At 37.2% G+C, this 17534-nt stretch overlaps 1 protein-coding gene across 1 annotated transcript in view; it reads right to left on the bottom strand.

The window, feature by feature from the left end:
* The window catches only part of Rheb (Ras homolog enriched in brain), a 146220-nt gene that overhangs the window by 17858 nt on the left and 110828 nt on the right, over positions 1 to 17534 (bottom strand). The window contains exon 6 of the mRNA XM_090402874.1: positions 12639 to 12686. Within this exon, the coding sequence (XP_090259000.1) occupies positions 12639 to 12686 (48 nt within the window). The remainder of the gene's footprint in view (positions 1 to 12638; positions 12687 to 17534) is intronic.

Below are 17534 nucleotides of genomic sequence, written 5' to 3'. Positions count from 1 at the left end.
ATGTAGAAGCATTTTCGTTATTGTTTAGCTAAACTTGTTGAATCTTGAACAAAATAGTTCTTTAAGGAAATCTTTTCATTCAAGATCCAACAGAGGTCAGTTGTGTAGGGTAAGGTTTATCAAATGAAAGCGAAGAGTGTAGTGTGCTGTCATCTGCAAAACTGTGCATTGGGTTGGAGGTCAACTGAAGTAGGTCGTTGATATACAGCAGGAAGAGGGTTGGTGAGAGGACAGAACCTTGTGGAACCTCAGCATTAATTGAATGGTGAGAGTATAGGGAGCCATCCACCATCACACACAGTGTGCATCCAGACAGAAAGCTGTGTAGGGTAAGGTTTATCAAATGAAAGCGAGGAGTGTAGTGTGCTGTCATCTGCAAAACTGTGCATTGGGTTGGAGGTCAACTGAAGTAGGTCGTTGATATACAGCAGGAAGAGGGTTGGTGAGAGGACAGAACCTTGTGGAACCTCAGCATTAATTGAATGGTGAGAGTATAGGGAGCCATCCACCATCACACACAGTGTGCATCCAGACAGAAAGCTGGCAATCTAATTACAGAAGTCCTGGGTCCAACCGAATGGTAATTTGCTTAGTAAGCCTTTGTGCCAGAACTGGTCAAAGGCTTTGGAGATATCAAGTGCAACCACTTGAGATTCGCCAAACTTCTCCATGATATTTTCCAGAGATGGGTGACATATGTGAGCAGATCTCCTGTTGATTGGCAGCGACAGAATCCATACTGGCAGTTGTTTATTAGGTGGGTGTCTTCAAGGTAGTGTAGGAGTTGGGAATTGATGATTTTTTTCCATTACTTTTGACAGGACTGAGGTAAGCGAGATAGGGCGGCAGTTGGACGGCAGTGACTTGTCTCCCTTCTTGGGAATGGGCTGAATATAGGCCAACTTCCAATTTGTGGGATAGATTCTAGTGAAGTAAAAGAGTATATAGGCAAGACAAGATAGGAGTCAGTTCTGGTGCATAAACTTTCAGGACAATTGGCGGAATGCCATCAGGGCCAGGAGACTTTTTTTATGTCTAATTGGTCAGTATTTTTCTGATCTCATCCTGGCAAAAGGATATAGGGGGGCATGGTATGTTGGATGTCTGGAATGGTTAGGGGACATTTACCATTGTCAGTTGTGCATGCACTGGAAGCAAAGTGTGAAGTCAGAAAATTGGCTTTTTCTGTGGATGATGATGCAATAGAGCCATCTGGGTATGATTAGGGTGGGAATGGTGTTGGGCAGAAGTTATGGCCAATTTTTGGCGAGAGACCAAAAGGCTCGGCTGCTGTTTGGACAGGCTGCTAATTTCCTGCTTTTTGCTCTTTCGAACTCTGTTTTGGAAGCACTGATTGTTTTTTTTTGCATCTATTTCACGCTTCGGTATAAGCTTGAAAGGAGTATGAGGTTCTTGATTTCAGCCAGTTATGGTATGTCTGGTGTTTCAGCTGTACAGCCTTGGCACAAATTGTGAGAACCAGGATTTAGTTAGGGAATGGCAGTTCAGAGTACTGTATGGAATGTGTTTCCATTGCCGGTGAGGATTACTTTGGTAATAAGTTCGGTGCATATGTTTGGATTGGAAGGGCGTATGGGCGTGTTTGTGTAAGCGTTGTTGCATGGGGGAGGAGATGTGCACTAGATTGTGGTCAGAATCATCCAAGGGGCTCGCTACTTTCACTGTATATTTGGAGGGGGTTGTTGGTGAGGAAGAGATCTAGGGGGAGTTTGGGGAGTGGTTTGGGTTATCTGGTATTCTGGTTGGCATCTGAACAAGTTGTGTAAGGTCGTTAGTGATGGCAAATGTTTCAGCATCTTTGCCTGCAAGATCTGTACAAATGGAGGAGGAAAGCCAGCTAGTGTTATGGACATTGAGTCTCCTAGGAGGATAATTTTGCTGTTGGGAAAGTGGGATTGGAGAAAGTCAATTTTTAAGGAGAGGAAATTAAAGAGCTCAGAGTGGTTGGTTGAGTTGGGGGAGTAATAGAGACATCAAATGAATTTGACTGAGTGGGGGAAGGGATATTTTCAACCAAAGAAGGTCAAAGTTGGGTGCTCTTTGGCAAGGTATGTCAGAGCAGATGTATGTGCAGACTGAAGGTGGTAGTGGACACTATTAAGGTTGGAGTTGAGGCCACGGATGTTAGTGAGGCGGACATGTAGGGTTTTGTGAGTCATACGTTTGACTGCAAGGGTCTTGCATATTTCCTATGCAGTGCCTGCATACTCATCTCCATGGTGGCTGCTAGTGGCATCACTTGGTTTTTGCACCAGTTTAACTTGTCTGTAGTTGATGATCCAACTGTTGTCACCATTTTGACGTTTTTCTTCGAGTTGTCTTCAAAGCTAGCGTCTTTGTTCCCTATGTGCAAATGATAAATCTGGTCGAGCACGCATGCGCGATTGGGGACAAGTGTCTTTGAACGCCGTTGATCACTGTTATTAGTTTTGATGTGTTTGTTGGCATGTCACAAGTCACTTTTACTAAGCATAGAAAGTTCATTCCATCCTTTCTTTTATTTATTTATATATATATTCTAGATGTCATTCGGCAAATATGCTGGCCAAGGCTGAATAGATAGTATCTGCTCCAACAAATAGGGTGTGGGTTCAAATCTCACCATGGACATGGATGTTTGTGAATGTTTCAGGTGCCAGATGACTTTCATCACTCGGTTAATAAACTACTGTTCCACTTACTGGAACCTGAAATGGTTTGAAGATCACTTGCTAATTTATTAAATTCACTTTACTCATCTAAGTGCAGAAGATGGTGCCATGCAATACTAATTTTCTTCATCATTAAGAACAATACCTTCTTCCAAGAAGTATGTTACTGTTCTTGATGATGAACAGTAACATACTTCCAAGCAGAGAACAAGAGAAAGATCTTCCTCCCTGTGGAAATTGTATCACTACAGATCAGATGTTTAGTTATATACCCAACTGAAAAGGCTAAACTTCCTGTGTCCTTATTCTTCAGATAACAGTAAGCTGCCTAGTGCTTACTGGTTAAGACTGTACTTAGATAAAAAATCTTCCTTGAATTTCAGATTTCTCCAAGGCCTTTGATTCAATCAACAGTTAAAGAATGTTCAAAATTCTCCACAAAATAATAAAAACAATAGCAAAACCATACCAGAACTACCAGAAGAGTAGTGGTTAATGAAGAAATGACTAAGAGATTTCCTATTCAGACTCTGTAGCACCAATACATCTTTTCATTATTACCTTGGACTGTTTTCTAACTCAAAGAAATTAGTACAGAATAACTAAAACTGAAATAGATAAATCCACACACAAATGGCATAACTCAACATTCAGACTTCCCAAACTACCCTAGATAATCCGTGTAAAAAACAACATTAATTAGATTAATTATCAACAGCAATCAACCCCAATTACCAAAAACTAAACAAAAATAAAAAAATAAATAAATTCTTGAAGAGGCAAAAGACAATACAGAAACTTAAGAATCAGAGATATATATATACAGAAATTAAGACAGAAAAAAGAGAAAGACAGAAATAAAGAATCAGAGAAAATGCAGTTTGGTGAAAACTTTCTTAAAGAAGTTAGCAAGCAGAAGGCTCTTGGAAAAGATATCTTCACACCCAAATCTACAACCAAAATTGGATGCTGGAATATCAGGGACGATGCATGAATCTGGGATAGCACATCAAATGAAACATTAGGATTAAGTGAAATCAGATGGAATGGAACTGGTAATAATATCCGACTTAACATCAAACAAATATATCATATTCTGGAAACTCCAAGGATGAAGAACATAGCAGGAGTGTCACTCTGATGATGACACTGTAGGCAAGAAAGGCACAACTGGAAAGAATAATAATAAAAGCAAAGTTCAAAACCAGATACAAAAAGTTATATAATAACCATCTACACCACATATGGGCAACCTGCGGCCCTAATCTATTTTCAGCGAAGTTTGTCTGATTCATGGTGGAGAAAACATGGTGTGTTCTACTAACTCACATTAAGCTGACGTCATATGACTAGCGCAAAACACACTATGTTTTCTCCAACCAAGGTCTCCTTCTCACTTTGACTAGCGGCGTGTGTGAACGTGTCAGTTCGGTACTTGCGTTGGTGTTGTGCTTTGTTCAGTGCCTGCATTGATGTTATGTTCTGTTCAATGCATGTGTTAATGTTGTGTTCTGTTCAGTGCCTGCAGTGTAGAAGACCGTTTTGTTTGACAGTTCTGAATATTGCTTATAAATTTGGGACAATGTCAGGGGTTATTGCAAAAAAAAAAGAAAAGTAGATGCAGAGAATCGTCAATTTCAAGACAACTGGACGGAGGATTATTATTTTATCCTGAATAAAGGTTTGCCTGTATGTTTGCTGTGCAATGAATCCGTATCTGTCAACAAAGAATATAACTTGAAGAGACACTTTACTTCGAGACATGCGGATCAGCCAAAAATTGATGGACAACTATGAAAAGATGAAATACAGAAGTTGAAGAACGTGGATACCCAGCAGCAAATGTTCAACAAGCAAAGAATGCAGCACCACAGCATTTTTCAAAGCCAGCTTTGTGGTAAGAGAAAAAATCACTAAATATTCTAAATCGTTTGGTGAAGGAGAATTTATCAAAGAATGTCTGCTGGATGTTGCAAGTATAATATGTCCAGAAAAGAAAAAAGACTTTGAGAATATTCATTTGTCGAGATGCACTGTTGTCCAATGGATAGAAATTATGGCTGATATATCAGAAAAAGTTTAAAAGAGATTGCTAGATTGGAAGCATTTTCAACTGCTTTGGATGACAGCACCGATGCCTCTGATACAGCACAACTAGCAATATTTATTCGAGGAGTTGATGCGGATTTCAACATCACAGAAGAATTATTGGCGCATCAGCTGTTAAAAGGAACGACTACCGGTGAAGATATATTTGAAACAGTCAACACTGTCTTCGAGAGATTTGGGCTTAAATGGAGTTCACTATCTGGCATATGCACTGATGGAGTGCATATGCCAGATAGTGAACCTTCTGTGCACCAACCTTGCAATGGTTGGTGCACAGAAGGGATTTAATGGAATAGTTCATGAAAGAGCAATAGAACTACAGATCCATCGGGAAAATTTAACAATTCACTGCATTATCCACCAACAAAATCTGTGTGCAAAATCGATTAAATTCACAAATGTTATGGAAGTTGTAGTAGCCAGTATTAATTTTATGGAGTCACGTGCACTTAATCACCGCCAATTTAAGGAGTATTTGGCAGACCTATTTTCGGATTATGAAGATGTGTCTTATTATTGTGAAGTGAGGTGGTTGAGTAAAGGTAAAATGTTATAACGATTTTATGACTGAGACATTGCAGATTTTATGGACATAAAAGGAAACACAATTAACCAAGTAAAAGATGATTAGTGGGTGTGCGATTTAGCATTCCTTGTAGATGTCACCAGATACCTAAACGAACTAAATCTCAAATTGCAAAAACAAGGACAATTGGTTCATGAACTGCATGGACATGTCAAAGCTTTTTGTAATAAACTAAGATTGTTGGAAAGTCAGATAAGAGCTAAAATTTGTTATCATTTTCCGCAATTCATAAAAATATCCCTTATAGAGCAATTTGATACAAGGTTTGCCGACTTCAAAAACAAAGACTCCACATTCGCTATATTTGCTTGTCTGATGGATGCTGATGTAAATAATGTGCCAGAAAACTTAATGGAACTTATTGAGCTTCAGGCGGATTTAGTGCTAAAATCACAATTTAACAACATTGCTTTGACGGATTTTTATAAATTTTATTTGGTGGAAGAAAAATATACAAATTTACGCGCCTTTTCAAGAAAAATCATTTGTCTTTTCAGCAGCACATATATGTGTGAACAGTTTTTTTCGAGGATGAAATAAATCAAAAATTCGGACAAGAATAACGGACGAAAACCTCAAAAATTCTATGCGATTATCCTTAAGTAATATTAACGTTAATATTGATAGTCTTGTAGTTGAAGTACAAGGCCAATCTTCACATTAAATTATGTCGTTCATTATATTATAAAATTTATGTAGAGCTTTATACCAAAGCATTATATTATAAATAAATGAAATATGAAGTAGCAACTTGTTTTAATTCATTTAATATTAATTTACTTTATTTAATAATTTGGTACGGCCCTTGACTCAGAGACAGAATGATAATTTGGCCCCAGAACTAGGAAAGGTTGCCCATGCCTGATCTACACCCCTACAAACAATGTTGACTAAGAAGCAAAAGAAGCTTTTTGTGACCTTCTACTGAGAGAGCCAAGAATAGCAAAAGAGATATGATCTAACTTCTGGAAGATGTAGATGCAAAGTCAGACAAAGACAACAGTGAATATGAAATAGTGATGGGAAAAGAAGGACTAGGAGATGAAAATGGAATATTATTCAAGGACCTCTGCATATTTAACAACTTAATCATAAGAGATACAATATTTGAACATAAGAATATACATAAACAAACCTCATCTCATCAAATGGAAAGAGTGAAAAACCAAATAGATCATATAATCATAAATAAAACATCAACATCCTTCCTGTCTGCATGGTTAGCCTAGTGGCTGTGCGCTTTGCAATCATATGCCTTGGGAAGGAGTGTCCTAGGTTGGATTCCTGTCGGTGACGTGAGGAGCTGAAGGATCTTCCTCAGCCATAGCCAAGTTAGCCGGTCTTAGGCGTGGACAGTAGGGTTTCCCCCCCAGTTTATCCTGGGGTTTTTCATCTCGCAAAGCAGGCAAACCAGCCTTGAGAACTCAACACTACAGAACACAGGATACACCGGAGTGTAGGGCTGACCACCTTACCCTGTGAACAGTTTGAGGTCCGATGATTAATAAACCCTCGACACCGCAAGGTAAAAGAGGGTAAAAGGAAGATGAAATGAGATCCTTTCTTGCTGAATATGAGAGCATGGTGAGGAACAGGTGCATACACAGACCATATACTAGTGGTGGCAAAGATAAAAATGAAACCAGCAAAGATATTTAAATCAAAGGAGCAAAAGAAACTAGTACAATATAAATAAATAATAAGGATCTTACAGAAAACTTTGCTCGTACAATCAAAAGCAAATATGAAATCAGTACTGAAAATAGTTCAGGCACAAACTTGTTTGCTTACACTTAGATAAAGGATTAAACCAAGTATAAAATTTCTTGGTATCTTTAATTTATAGTATAACTAAGTGGAAAAATTCCAACAACTATCTCTAATCCAGATTATTTTAATAATAAGGTGCGACACCTTTTGGCAACTCATATATAAAAATATGACTTCTGCTTTATTTCAAGCTTGGTGTCACCTGGTCTGACTCCCAGTGATGAGATCTCAGTAAAGTTGAAAATGGTCTGGGTGATTACCCTTCCCATAATGCATGGCATTATGCATACCCGTAAGGATATGTACTTTGCATTATGGGATACCAAGGTAAGTGATGTGAAGTCATTAGCTTCTATTCTATATACAAATTGCCCTAGTCCTGAAAATAGTTCAGGTGCAAACTTGTTTGCTTACACTTGGATAAAGGATTAAACCAAGCATATAATTTCTTGGTATCTTTAATTTTTAGAAGTATTACATCATCTGCATAAAGCCAAGAACTGACATTAACATCTCCAATTTGGATATCAGGTTTAATACCATTTTCATAATGTGATCCATATAGATAATGAATAACAGAGGGAATAATGTACATCCTTGTCTGACATCAGATTTAACATTAAACCATCTTCCTGTACTTCCTTCAATTCTAACTGCTGACTTACAACTTAAAGACTGAGTATTGCTTGATATAATGCCCCACTGACACCATACATCTGTAGCATTTTGAATAGCTAATCTCTTGGAACCTTGTCATATGCATTTTCTAGATCTGCAAAACTTAAATACAGATCTTTGTTATATTCCCATGATTTCTCAACAATTTGTTGTAAAGTGAAAATCTGATCATGACAGCCTCTATATGGTCTGAATCTAGCTTGTTCTTTACCAAGCTTCTCTTCTGCCTTGCATAAATCTTACCAGGAACACTCAGTAAGAAATACCTCTATAATTCTCACATTCAGTTTTATTTCCATTTTTATATATGGGAACTATGAGCTCTACTCCAATCATCTGAAATTCATCCCTCTGTCCAGTCCTAAACTATGCAGTGCAGCCACTGTAAGACTTTTATACCTCCATACTGGAGCATTTCTGGTCAAATATCATCTACTCCAGCTGCCTTTCCACATTTCAGGTTTGTGATAGTTTTTTCTACTTCAAGTACAGATATATATTCCAGATTGCATTCCTGTTGAGTGTTTTCTATCACCACACTGTCACTGTTTTTTTTTTTTTTTAGCAATCTTTCAAAGTAATTACTCCATACATCAAGAATTTCTTCATTCTCAGTTTTCATGTATGTCCCCCTTTATCATCTCTAATTCCCTTTACAACTCTTTCCTCCATTTGTGAGCTTTTTCAATAGCCTCAAGAATAATCTACCACCTTCCTGATATTTATTTTCTCTGTTCTTATCAAAGTCTTCCAATGACTTTTGTTCTGTAAAAGGATGTACTGAAAAAGGAATAAAAGATGATGAAGGTGACATGAAAACTGAAGATAAGGATATCCTAGATGCCTGGAGTAATTACTTTGAAATTCTGTTAAACGAAACAAGAAGTGACAGAACCACATTAGAAAATTTTCAAGAAAAATGCATACAGGAGTACATTTCAATACTTGAGATATAAAAAGCCATCAAAAACTTGAAATGTGGAGAGGCAGTCGGAGTAGATAATATTTGACCATAAATCCTTAATTATTGAGATAAATGGAAATATAAGTAGAATTCCAGATGACTGGAGTAGGCTCTAATTGTTCATCTATAAGAAAGGCGATAATCCTGAGTGTGAGAATAAGAGGAATTTCTCTACTAAGTGTTCCAGGTAAGATTTATGCAAACATAATCGAAGAGGTTGAGAAAAATTGTGAAAAATAAATTTTTCACAAATTTTCCCAGAACTCAGTTTATTCATCTAAAAGAATAAGCTGAGTCAAGTCAAATAGAGGTTAACAGGATTAGAGTTTCAATTTATGACAAATAGTTGAGAAATCATGGGAATAAGACAAGATGGACAGAGAAAAGTTTTTCAAAGCACTACATTTACAATGAGTTAGTTTTGCATTAGGAACCCCCCCCCCCCGCCCTCTCATTTACATATTCAGTGCGATAACAAAGTATGATGTGATATTAATGTCATGTGCAGCTACTAAAAATGGGCATACCTATCCTCTGTATGTAATCAGTAAATGTTTGCCAGTAATGGAGAAACGTGGCAACATAAGCCAATTTGACCACGGCAGATAGCTGGGGCCAAGAAAGCATGTGGCAGTATTTTGAAAACAGCTGCATTTGTTGGTTGCTCCTGTACTACTGTATCAAGGGCATACCAGAACTGGATTAACCATGAACAGACATCTAACAGAAGGGCTCTCATTGGGTGTCATGATTGATATCTAAGCAATGATGTACAACAGTCACACAGCTCACTCATCAGTACAATAGAAGGACAGTTTTACCCATATTCACATGCATCACATGTCGTACCTTGCTTCAGCTGAGGTTCCACAGCCGGAGACCAACAAGGGTACCCATGATGATGATGAACAGGCATCGCAAACAACACCTTGCATTGGCCAAGGAAAGTCATCATCATCAATGAAACTTCGATAGATGGAAGGTAGTCTGTAGTGATGAGTCCTGTTCCCTGCTGCACCATGCTGATGGCTAGATATGCATTTGGCATAAAAGCATTAAGCACACCCCCCCCCTCCAGTTGCATGGTTGGGGTTCAGCAGACTGGTGAAGGTGGTGTTATGGTCTGTGGAGCTTCTTCCTGGCACACAATAGGTCCATTGGTTCCATTCCACAAATACTGAATGGTGAACACTTCAAGGACCTGTTAGTTGACCATCTCCATCCATATCTGCAGCAGGTCTACCCCAACTATAGTGTCATCATTCAACAGGACAATGCATCTTGTCATCGGGCTTGTAAAACTACTGAGTGATTGGATGAACACAACAAAGAATTCACCACATTGCCTTGCCCCCCCCCCCCCCAAAAAAAAAACTCCCCTGACTAGAACCCAATTGAACATGTGTGGAATATGCTAGAATGGGGCATGAGAACTACTGATCCTCCTCCATAGAATGAGCATGAACTGACAGAGTTGCTGTAGCGCACGAGTCGAGTTATGCATGGAGGATGTTCGACACCTTATGGAATTTATTCCTAGGCATCTGCAAACTGTGACTACACAGAGAGGTGGACCAAAGTGTTACTAGCTGGATGTTCCTAATGTAAAGCTAACTCAGTCAGAGTTCTTCCCAGAAATTTTTACCAGCCGGGTGGAATGAAACATTAGCCAGGCATACAAAAATTATTTTTCCATTCTTGCTCATTATTTAGCCATGTCAATTCACACCATTAGCCAGGTGGTCAGTAAAAAACCAGACGGGCAGTTTGCCCATTCAAAAGGTCCTGGGGAGAACATAGTCAGTGTATATAGGGGTAAATGGTGCATTATACAGAGCAATACATACATACACTATATTTAAGTTATAAGTCAGCAGAAAGAAATACAGGAAGATGATTTGATGTAATATCAGGGGTAAGACAAGGATGAACATTATCTCTGCTTTTATGCATCATCTATATGGATCACATTATGAAAGAAAAGTGGGATTAGGTCTTATATTAGAATTGGACATGTCAAACTTAACTCTCTGTTTTAGCAGATGATATACTCCTAAACACATCTAGTGTCAGTCTCTAGGATTCTCTAACTAAATTGAATAACAGCTGTTAAATATTTGGCATGAAAAATCCACAACAAAAAGTTCAAAAGTATGAAAACAGGCAGGAACAGAGAAACTTCAGCTGCAGTCTGATGGAGATTCTACCTTCTTAGGTAGCATCTTCATGTAGAGGGGTCACAATTATGATTTTCCACATTACTCTATTTTCTGCCATTCTTTTGATATCACCATATAGTTTAGATTGTGTCCATTCCAGAACATCTATCCATGTCCTACTTCTCCATCTTTCCTTCTAAAATTACTTTACTCAATTCTCTGGCTGACCCTCTCATTATATGTCCAGCCATTCTCATCTTCCTATTCATGATATCTCTGACTAGTTGGTTCTTCATGTCCATCATTCGTAGCACCTCTACATTTGTTATTTTATCTCTCCATGAGATCTTGAGGGCTCTTCTACAGCACAATTCGAATGCTTGTATTCTTCTCATTGTCCATTTATTTAATATCCAGTTGTAACATCCATAACTTAAGAGTGACCACATGTATGTTTTGATTATTCTTAGTTCTGTTTTGCTGTTAGTATCGTTTCTGAGGATGTATCCATTATTCCAGAAGGCTGCTTCTGGAATAATATTTTACATGAACAAGTAAAATATTTCAATTATTTAGGCACAGTTTTTAGTGAAATTGGCAGATTTAATCTGCCATTTTCACTAAATAGACAACAGAATAAGCAAAGCTGGTATGGTGGGTAGCCAGTTGAATAAATTTAAATGGAATAAGAGAGAAATTAGCCAGAACACCAAACAGTGTTCAAATCAGTTTTAAGTGATGGAGCTGAGAGCTAGGTTAGAAATAAAGCATTTGATCAAAGACTAGGGACCACAGATATGAGGGTTCTGAGAAAAATTAAGGGAAAATCTGTCGGAATCATATTGAAAATGAAGACCTTATAAAGGAACCTGACATAAGTATTAGAACTCTTGACATTGGGAACTTGACATAGTTAGCATTCAAGTATGTGTAAGCAGAGCTAATCTAAAGTGATATGTTTATTTAAACAGAATGGAAGAGAAAACATGAGCAAAACAAGTGTTTGATGCCAAGATGGCAGGAAAAAGATCCAGACGAAGACCAAAGTCTAGGTGGATTGATTCAGTCAGAAGTGCCTTAGAAGTACAAATGTTAGATATGATAATATTGGAGCACTCACAAGTAAGACTAATTTGGAGGAAAATTGTGGAGAGCAGATTAATAATAATGTAAACTTAATCATGTAGTGCTGTCATAGTAGCTTGAACACCTTTGAGGATACATATCAGGAAACTAATTACGAGGATTTTTAAAATTTTCTCTCAGGAATGCAATTTTTTTCCCTGTCTTAATGGGCTAATTTCTTCTTTTTTTTTCTGTCAAAAATTCATATAATGAATGTAGTTTTTGTTTCTTTAGGTAACGTAGTTTTCCTCCATAGCTTATTTCCCACTCTATATTGATCAGAAACACAATATTGCAGTCAATTCATACTACAGCTCACTTGGTTATAATGTATTACTAAAGAGTGTCTGTAGCAATTTAATGCAGTATTAAAAGAAATTTGTTGTAGCAAACCTTTCCTTATAATAACATTCCTTTGGGCTTGTATAAGAAGTTTCTATAGCAAGACTGACTCCAATGTCATATTTTTTTACTAAATTTCAAGTTATCTCAACCAGAGACAAACAGCATAAAAAATTGTAACTTAATATCAAATATCATCAACAAAATGATATTCAAGAATTTCAAGTACTTACCTTTCCATATGGAGGTCAACTTTATTTCCAACCAGCACAATTGGCACACTAATCAAAGAAATTAATTCAGATGATTTTACAAATACACATAAATAACTGTACATTAGTTATTTTCATCTGCACATTCTTCCCATTAAATTTTCATTATGCACTAACATTACTGATAAAGGGGCAAACTGAATGTGTGTGTGAATAAGGTAGTTTTTGAATATTTTTGTAAATGTCTTATTTATGGTGGTAATAAGTTTCTCATAAAATTTTACTTGCAGTGCTACTAATGCAGCTATTGTCATTTTGGACAATAGTCATCTAATTTGGACAAGTGGATAGCATCTCCAACCAACAGGCTCCAAGTGTTTAAAAGCCACTGTTTCATGGATGGCAAGTTTAAGTGGCAAATGATTTTAAGTACCTAGTGTGCAACCACTATCCTGATTAATGAAGGCCTGAAGTGGCTTAAAAAATTGCAATGCTTAATCTCTAGATCTGGTTCCCAGCATATGGTGTATGTAACATGGTACACAGTGCTACTGTTACATTGGATGAAGAGTTAGAGGTTCATGAAAATGAGGCTGAAAAGCTGTTGCATAACCTGGATAAGAATTTGTCTATAGGAACAGATGGAATATCAGCCCATTTGCTAAAGGAATGTTCAGTCAAATTGGCTATGCCTTTCACATGTATATATAACTTGAGTCTCAGCTGAAGAATGATACCACAGGAATGGAAGGAATGTATGATAGTTCCATTGTACAACGGTGGTGCAAAAACTGATGTATCTAACTACCAACCTATCAGTATCTCTGGTGTGGTAGTGAAGATTTTAGAGAAGTTGATAAGAACTTGCATACAGAAATGGGTAGACAAACATGCTATACTCTGCAAGGAAGAGTATGGGTTTACTAAAGGAAGGTCATGTTTTAGCAATTTGCTCATATTTTATAAGAATGTTATGGCCAAGTTGGATAAAGGGAATGGATACACTATGATATGTTGGAATTTTCTAAGGCATTTGATACAATACCACATGAAGGGCTGTTGCATAAACTGAAGAACATGAGATTGGAATATGAACTGTAATTTAGGGTCAGGGGATGGTTGACAAGATAGATATCAAAACATGGGTGTGAATCTGCCAGATTTAAGGTGACCAGTGGTGTACCTAAGGATTCAGCCTTTGGGCCATTATTGTTTAATCTAGATGTTAGTGACATCAAGAAGGATCTAACATCAGATGTGCAACTGTTTGCCAATGATGCAAAGATAGGCAGGGCAATCAGGGATGCTACTGATATTCAGCAATTACAAAATGATTTGAATAGGCTGGAAATTTGGGCAATAAAAATGGCTTTGAGTTTAATGCTAGTAAGTGTAAAGTTATGCACTTTGGAATGATTAGAATTCCAGCAGGATATTATATTAGTGGGGTTATGCTACAAGAAACTGCTGAGGCAAGAGATCTTAGCGTATTGGTGGATAGGAATTTAAAGTTCAAAGGTCACAGCAAAAGTTGCAAATACAACTCAGAGGATAATTGCAATGTTGAAGCGAACCTTGACATGTAAGGATAAAGAAGTCATCAAAGCCTTATAAAGTTGCTGCTTTATAAGGCTTTGATAAGACCAGACCTGGATTATTGTGTGCAGATTCCAAGCAAATAAAGAAGCAGTGGAAAGGGTGCAAAGAAGAGTTACAAAGATTATATCTGGATTATGGGATTTAGATTGACGACAGATTGTGAGTATGTGGATTGCAGACTCTGGTTAACAGGAGAAAGAGGAGTGATATGATAGAGATCTATAAACTTTTGAATGGGTGTTATAGGATATCAACTGATGAAATTTTTTTATGTGGAAGGTGGGAAGAGAACATCGGGGCGTCCATGGAAGTTAAATTTATTTGCAGTCAAGAAAGGGGAAAGAGCTACATTTTACCCCCTGAGAGCAGTGAGTGAGTGAGTGGAATAATTTGCCCTTAGAGGTAGTGAGTTAATCAAGTGTGAATGAATTGAAGGGAAGGTATGATAGCTGGTTTGGTTGATGAGCCCTTGACACCCTGAAGGTCTCAGATAATAATAATAATATCTATCTCTTAGCTACTTCTCAATACTGAAAATTGTACAGCAAGTTCTGGAAAGAATTTAGAAGAAAATATAAAGTAACATAAAAAAAAATATATATATATATATCATATCAAATTCCTGATATATACCCTCAAAGGGTGTACAGGATATGCTAGTACCACATGAAAAATTTATATCATTACTAACTTCCTGTCTACAATTTTCCTCCAAATCAGTCTGTTACCTGTCAAGACTCCAATATTATCAGATCTTATATTTCTGTCGATTAAGGCACTTTTACTGTATCAATCCACCTATAGCTTGGTCTTCCTCTGGGTCTTTTTCCTGCCAACCTGGCAGAGAACACTTGTTTTGCTAATCTTTCCTCTCCCATTTTGTTTAAGTGACCATACAACCTGAGATTAGCTCTGCTAATGCATTCCTGGATGCTGCCAATGTCCAGTTCTTTCCTAATATCCTGCTTTTTAATATGATATTGCCATTGATGATATCTGTTCATGCCCCTAATCTTTCTCAGGACTCTCATCTCTGTAGTCTCTAGTGTTTGGTCAAGTGTTTTACTTCTGAACCAGCTCTCAGATCCATAGTTAAAATTGGTTTGAACACTGCCTTGTATACAGCTAATTTAGTTTTGGCTAATTTCTCTCTTATTCCATATAAATTTATTCAGTTGACTTCCTACCATACCAGCTTTGTTGATTCTGTTGTCTATTTCCATATTTAATTTACCATCTTCACTAAAAATCATGCCTAAGTAGCTGAAATGTTTTACTTGTTCTATAGGTTCTCCATTAACAATGCAATTGACATTTTCAATGTTTCTGCCTATTTTCATTGTCTTCGTCTTTTTAATGCTGATCTTCATACCGTATCTATTACAACAGTTATTCAATTTAGTCAGGGAATCTTGCAGACTTGTAGCGGATTTATTTAGAAGTATAACATCATCCACATAAAAAAATTAACATCTACAATTTTAATATCAGGTTTAATACCACTTTCATAATGTGATCCATATAGATAATGTATAACAGAGAGAATAATGTACATCATTGTCTGACATCAGATTTAACATTAAACCATCTTTCTGTACTTCCTTCAATTCTAACTGCTGACTTACAACTTAAAGACTAAGTATTGCTTGATATAATGCCCCACTGACTCCATACAACAACTGTAGCATTTTGAATAGCTTCTACCTTGGCATATGTCTTTTCCAGATGTACAAAACTTAAATACAGATCTTTGTTATATTCCCATGATTTCTCAACTATCTGTCTAAAGTGAAAATCTGATCCTGCAGTCTCTATCTGACCTGAATCCAGCTTGTTCCTCACCAAGCTTCTCTTCCACAATCCTTCTCACCCATTTCTCAAGAATACTTGCATATATCATACCAGGAACACTCAGTAATGAAATACCTCTATAATTCTCACATTCAGTTTTACTTCCCTTTTTATATACGGGTACTATGAGAGCTCTACTCCAATCATCTGGAATTCATCCCTCTGTCCAGGATTTCTGAGCAATGCAGTGCAGACACTGTGAGAATTTTATACCTCCATACTTGAGCATTTCTGGTCGAATATCATCTATTCCTGCTGCCTTTCCACATTTCAGGCTTTTGAAGGCTTTTTCTACTTCAAGTATGGATATGTATTCCTGACTTCATGCCTGATCAGTGTTTTTTACTACTGTGTTGTCATTAACTGCTTGTTTCATTTAGCAATTTTTTGAAGTAATTACTCCATACTTCAAGGATATCTTTTTTTCTCCTGTGTTCATGTCACCTTTAACATCTCTAATTCCTTTTACCCCCTCTCTCCTCCATTTCTGAGCTTCTTCAACAACTTCCAGAATATCTTGCCACCTTCCTGATATTTATTTTCTATGTTCTTACCAAAGTCCTCCCATGACTTTTGTTTAGCTAGTTTTACACAGCGTTCAGCTTTCTTACATTTGTCTCTGTATTCTCTAAGAGCACAAGCTGACTTATTTGCCAGGAACTTTTGATATGCTTTCTTCTTTTCCTTCACTGCCTCTTTAACTTCCTGTGACCACCATGGAGTTCTGATTTTTCTATCTTTGCAGACAACCTTACCACATATCTCTCTGGCTGAATCAATTAGGGTTTTCTTCAGGGCTTGTCACTGAATCTCCAAGGTTTGGTTTCTGTTATCAAACTCTTTCATTTTTTCTTGAATAATATTTGTGTATTTTAGTCTACAGTTCACACCTGAGAGCTGCTCAACTTTTATTCGCTTTAAAACTTTTTTACGTGTTATTCTTTTCGATACAAAATTCAATTTTATCCTGCTCAAGACCAAATGGTGATCACTTCCAATTTCAAATCCTCTGTACACTCTGGTGTCTTGCACCAGGGAGAAAACATCACTATCAACAATAACACTCAACGAGACTTTTCGTATTTCTTGCCTCTTCTCTTGTTAATTTGTGCACATATTTATGTTGGAACATGGTGTTAGTAATAACCAGTCCATGTCCTGAGCTGAAATCAAACAGGTATTTGCCATTATTATTAGATTGGTTCTTTTCCCCAAAATATTTTTGAATGTCTGACAATCATTTCCTACTCTGCTATTTAGATCCCCCAACAAGGACCAACTTTTCCTTTTTCATCGTGTCAGTTGCTTTTTCTAAAGCATCAAAAAGTTCCTCCACTTCTACCTTAGTAGAACCTTCTGTGAGACCATATGCACAAGTAAGTGTCATTGTCCAGTTCCCCATTCTCATATTTTCCCCACATCACTCTACTTGAGACTGTCTGCATTCAAGAAAATTAGCCTCGTATT

Source organism: Typopeltis vanoorti, chromosome 13 (genome assembly GCF_054136105.1).
Source record: "Typopeltis vanoorti isolate ZY-2024b chromosome 13, IOZ_Tvanoo_1.0, whole genome shotgun sequence".
NCBI lineage: Eukaryota > Metazoa > Arthropoda > Arachnida > Uropygi > Thelyphonidae > Typopeltis > Typopeltis vanoorti.
The sequence above is the reverse complement of the archived record's forward strand: the minus strand, read 5'-3'. Positions and strand labels throughout refer to the sequence as shown.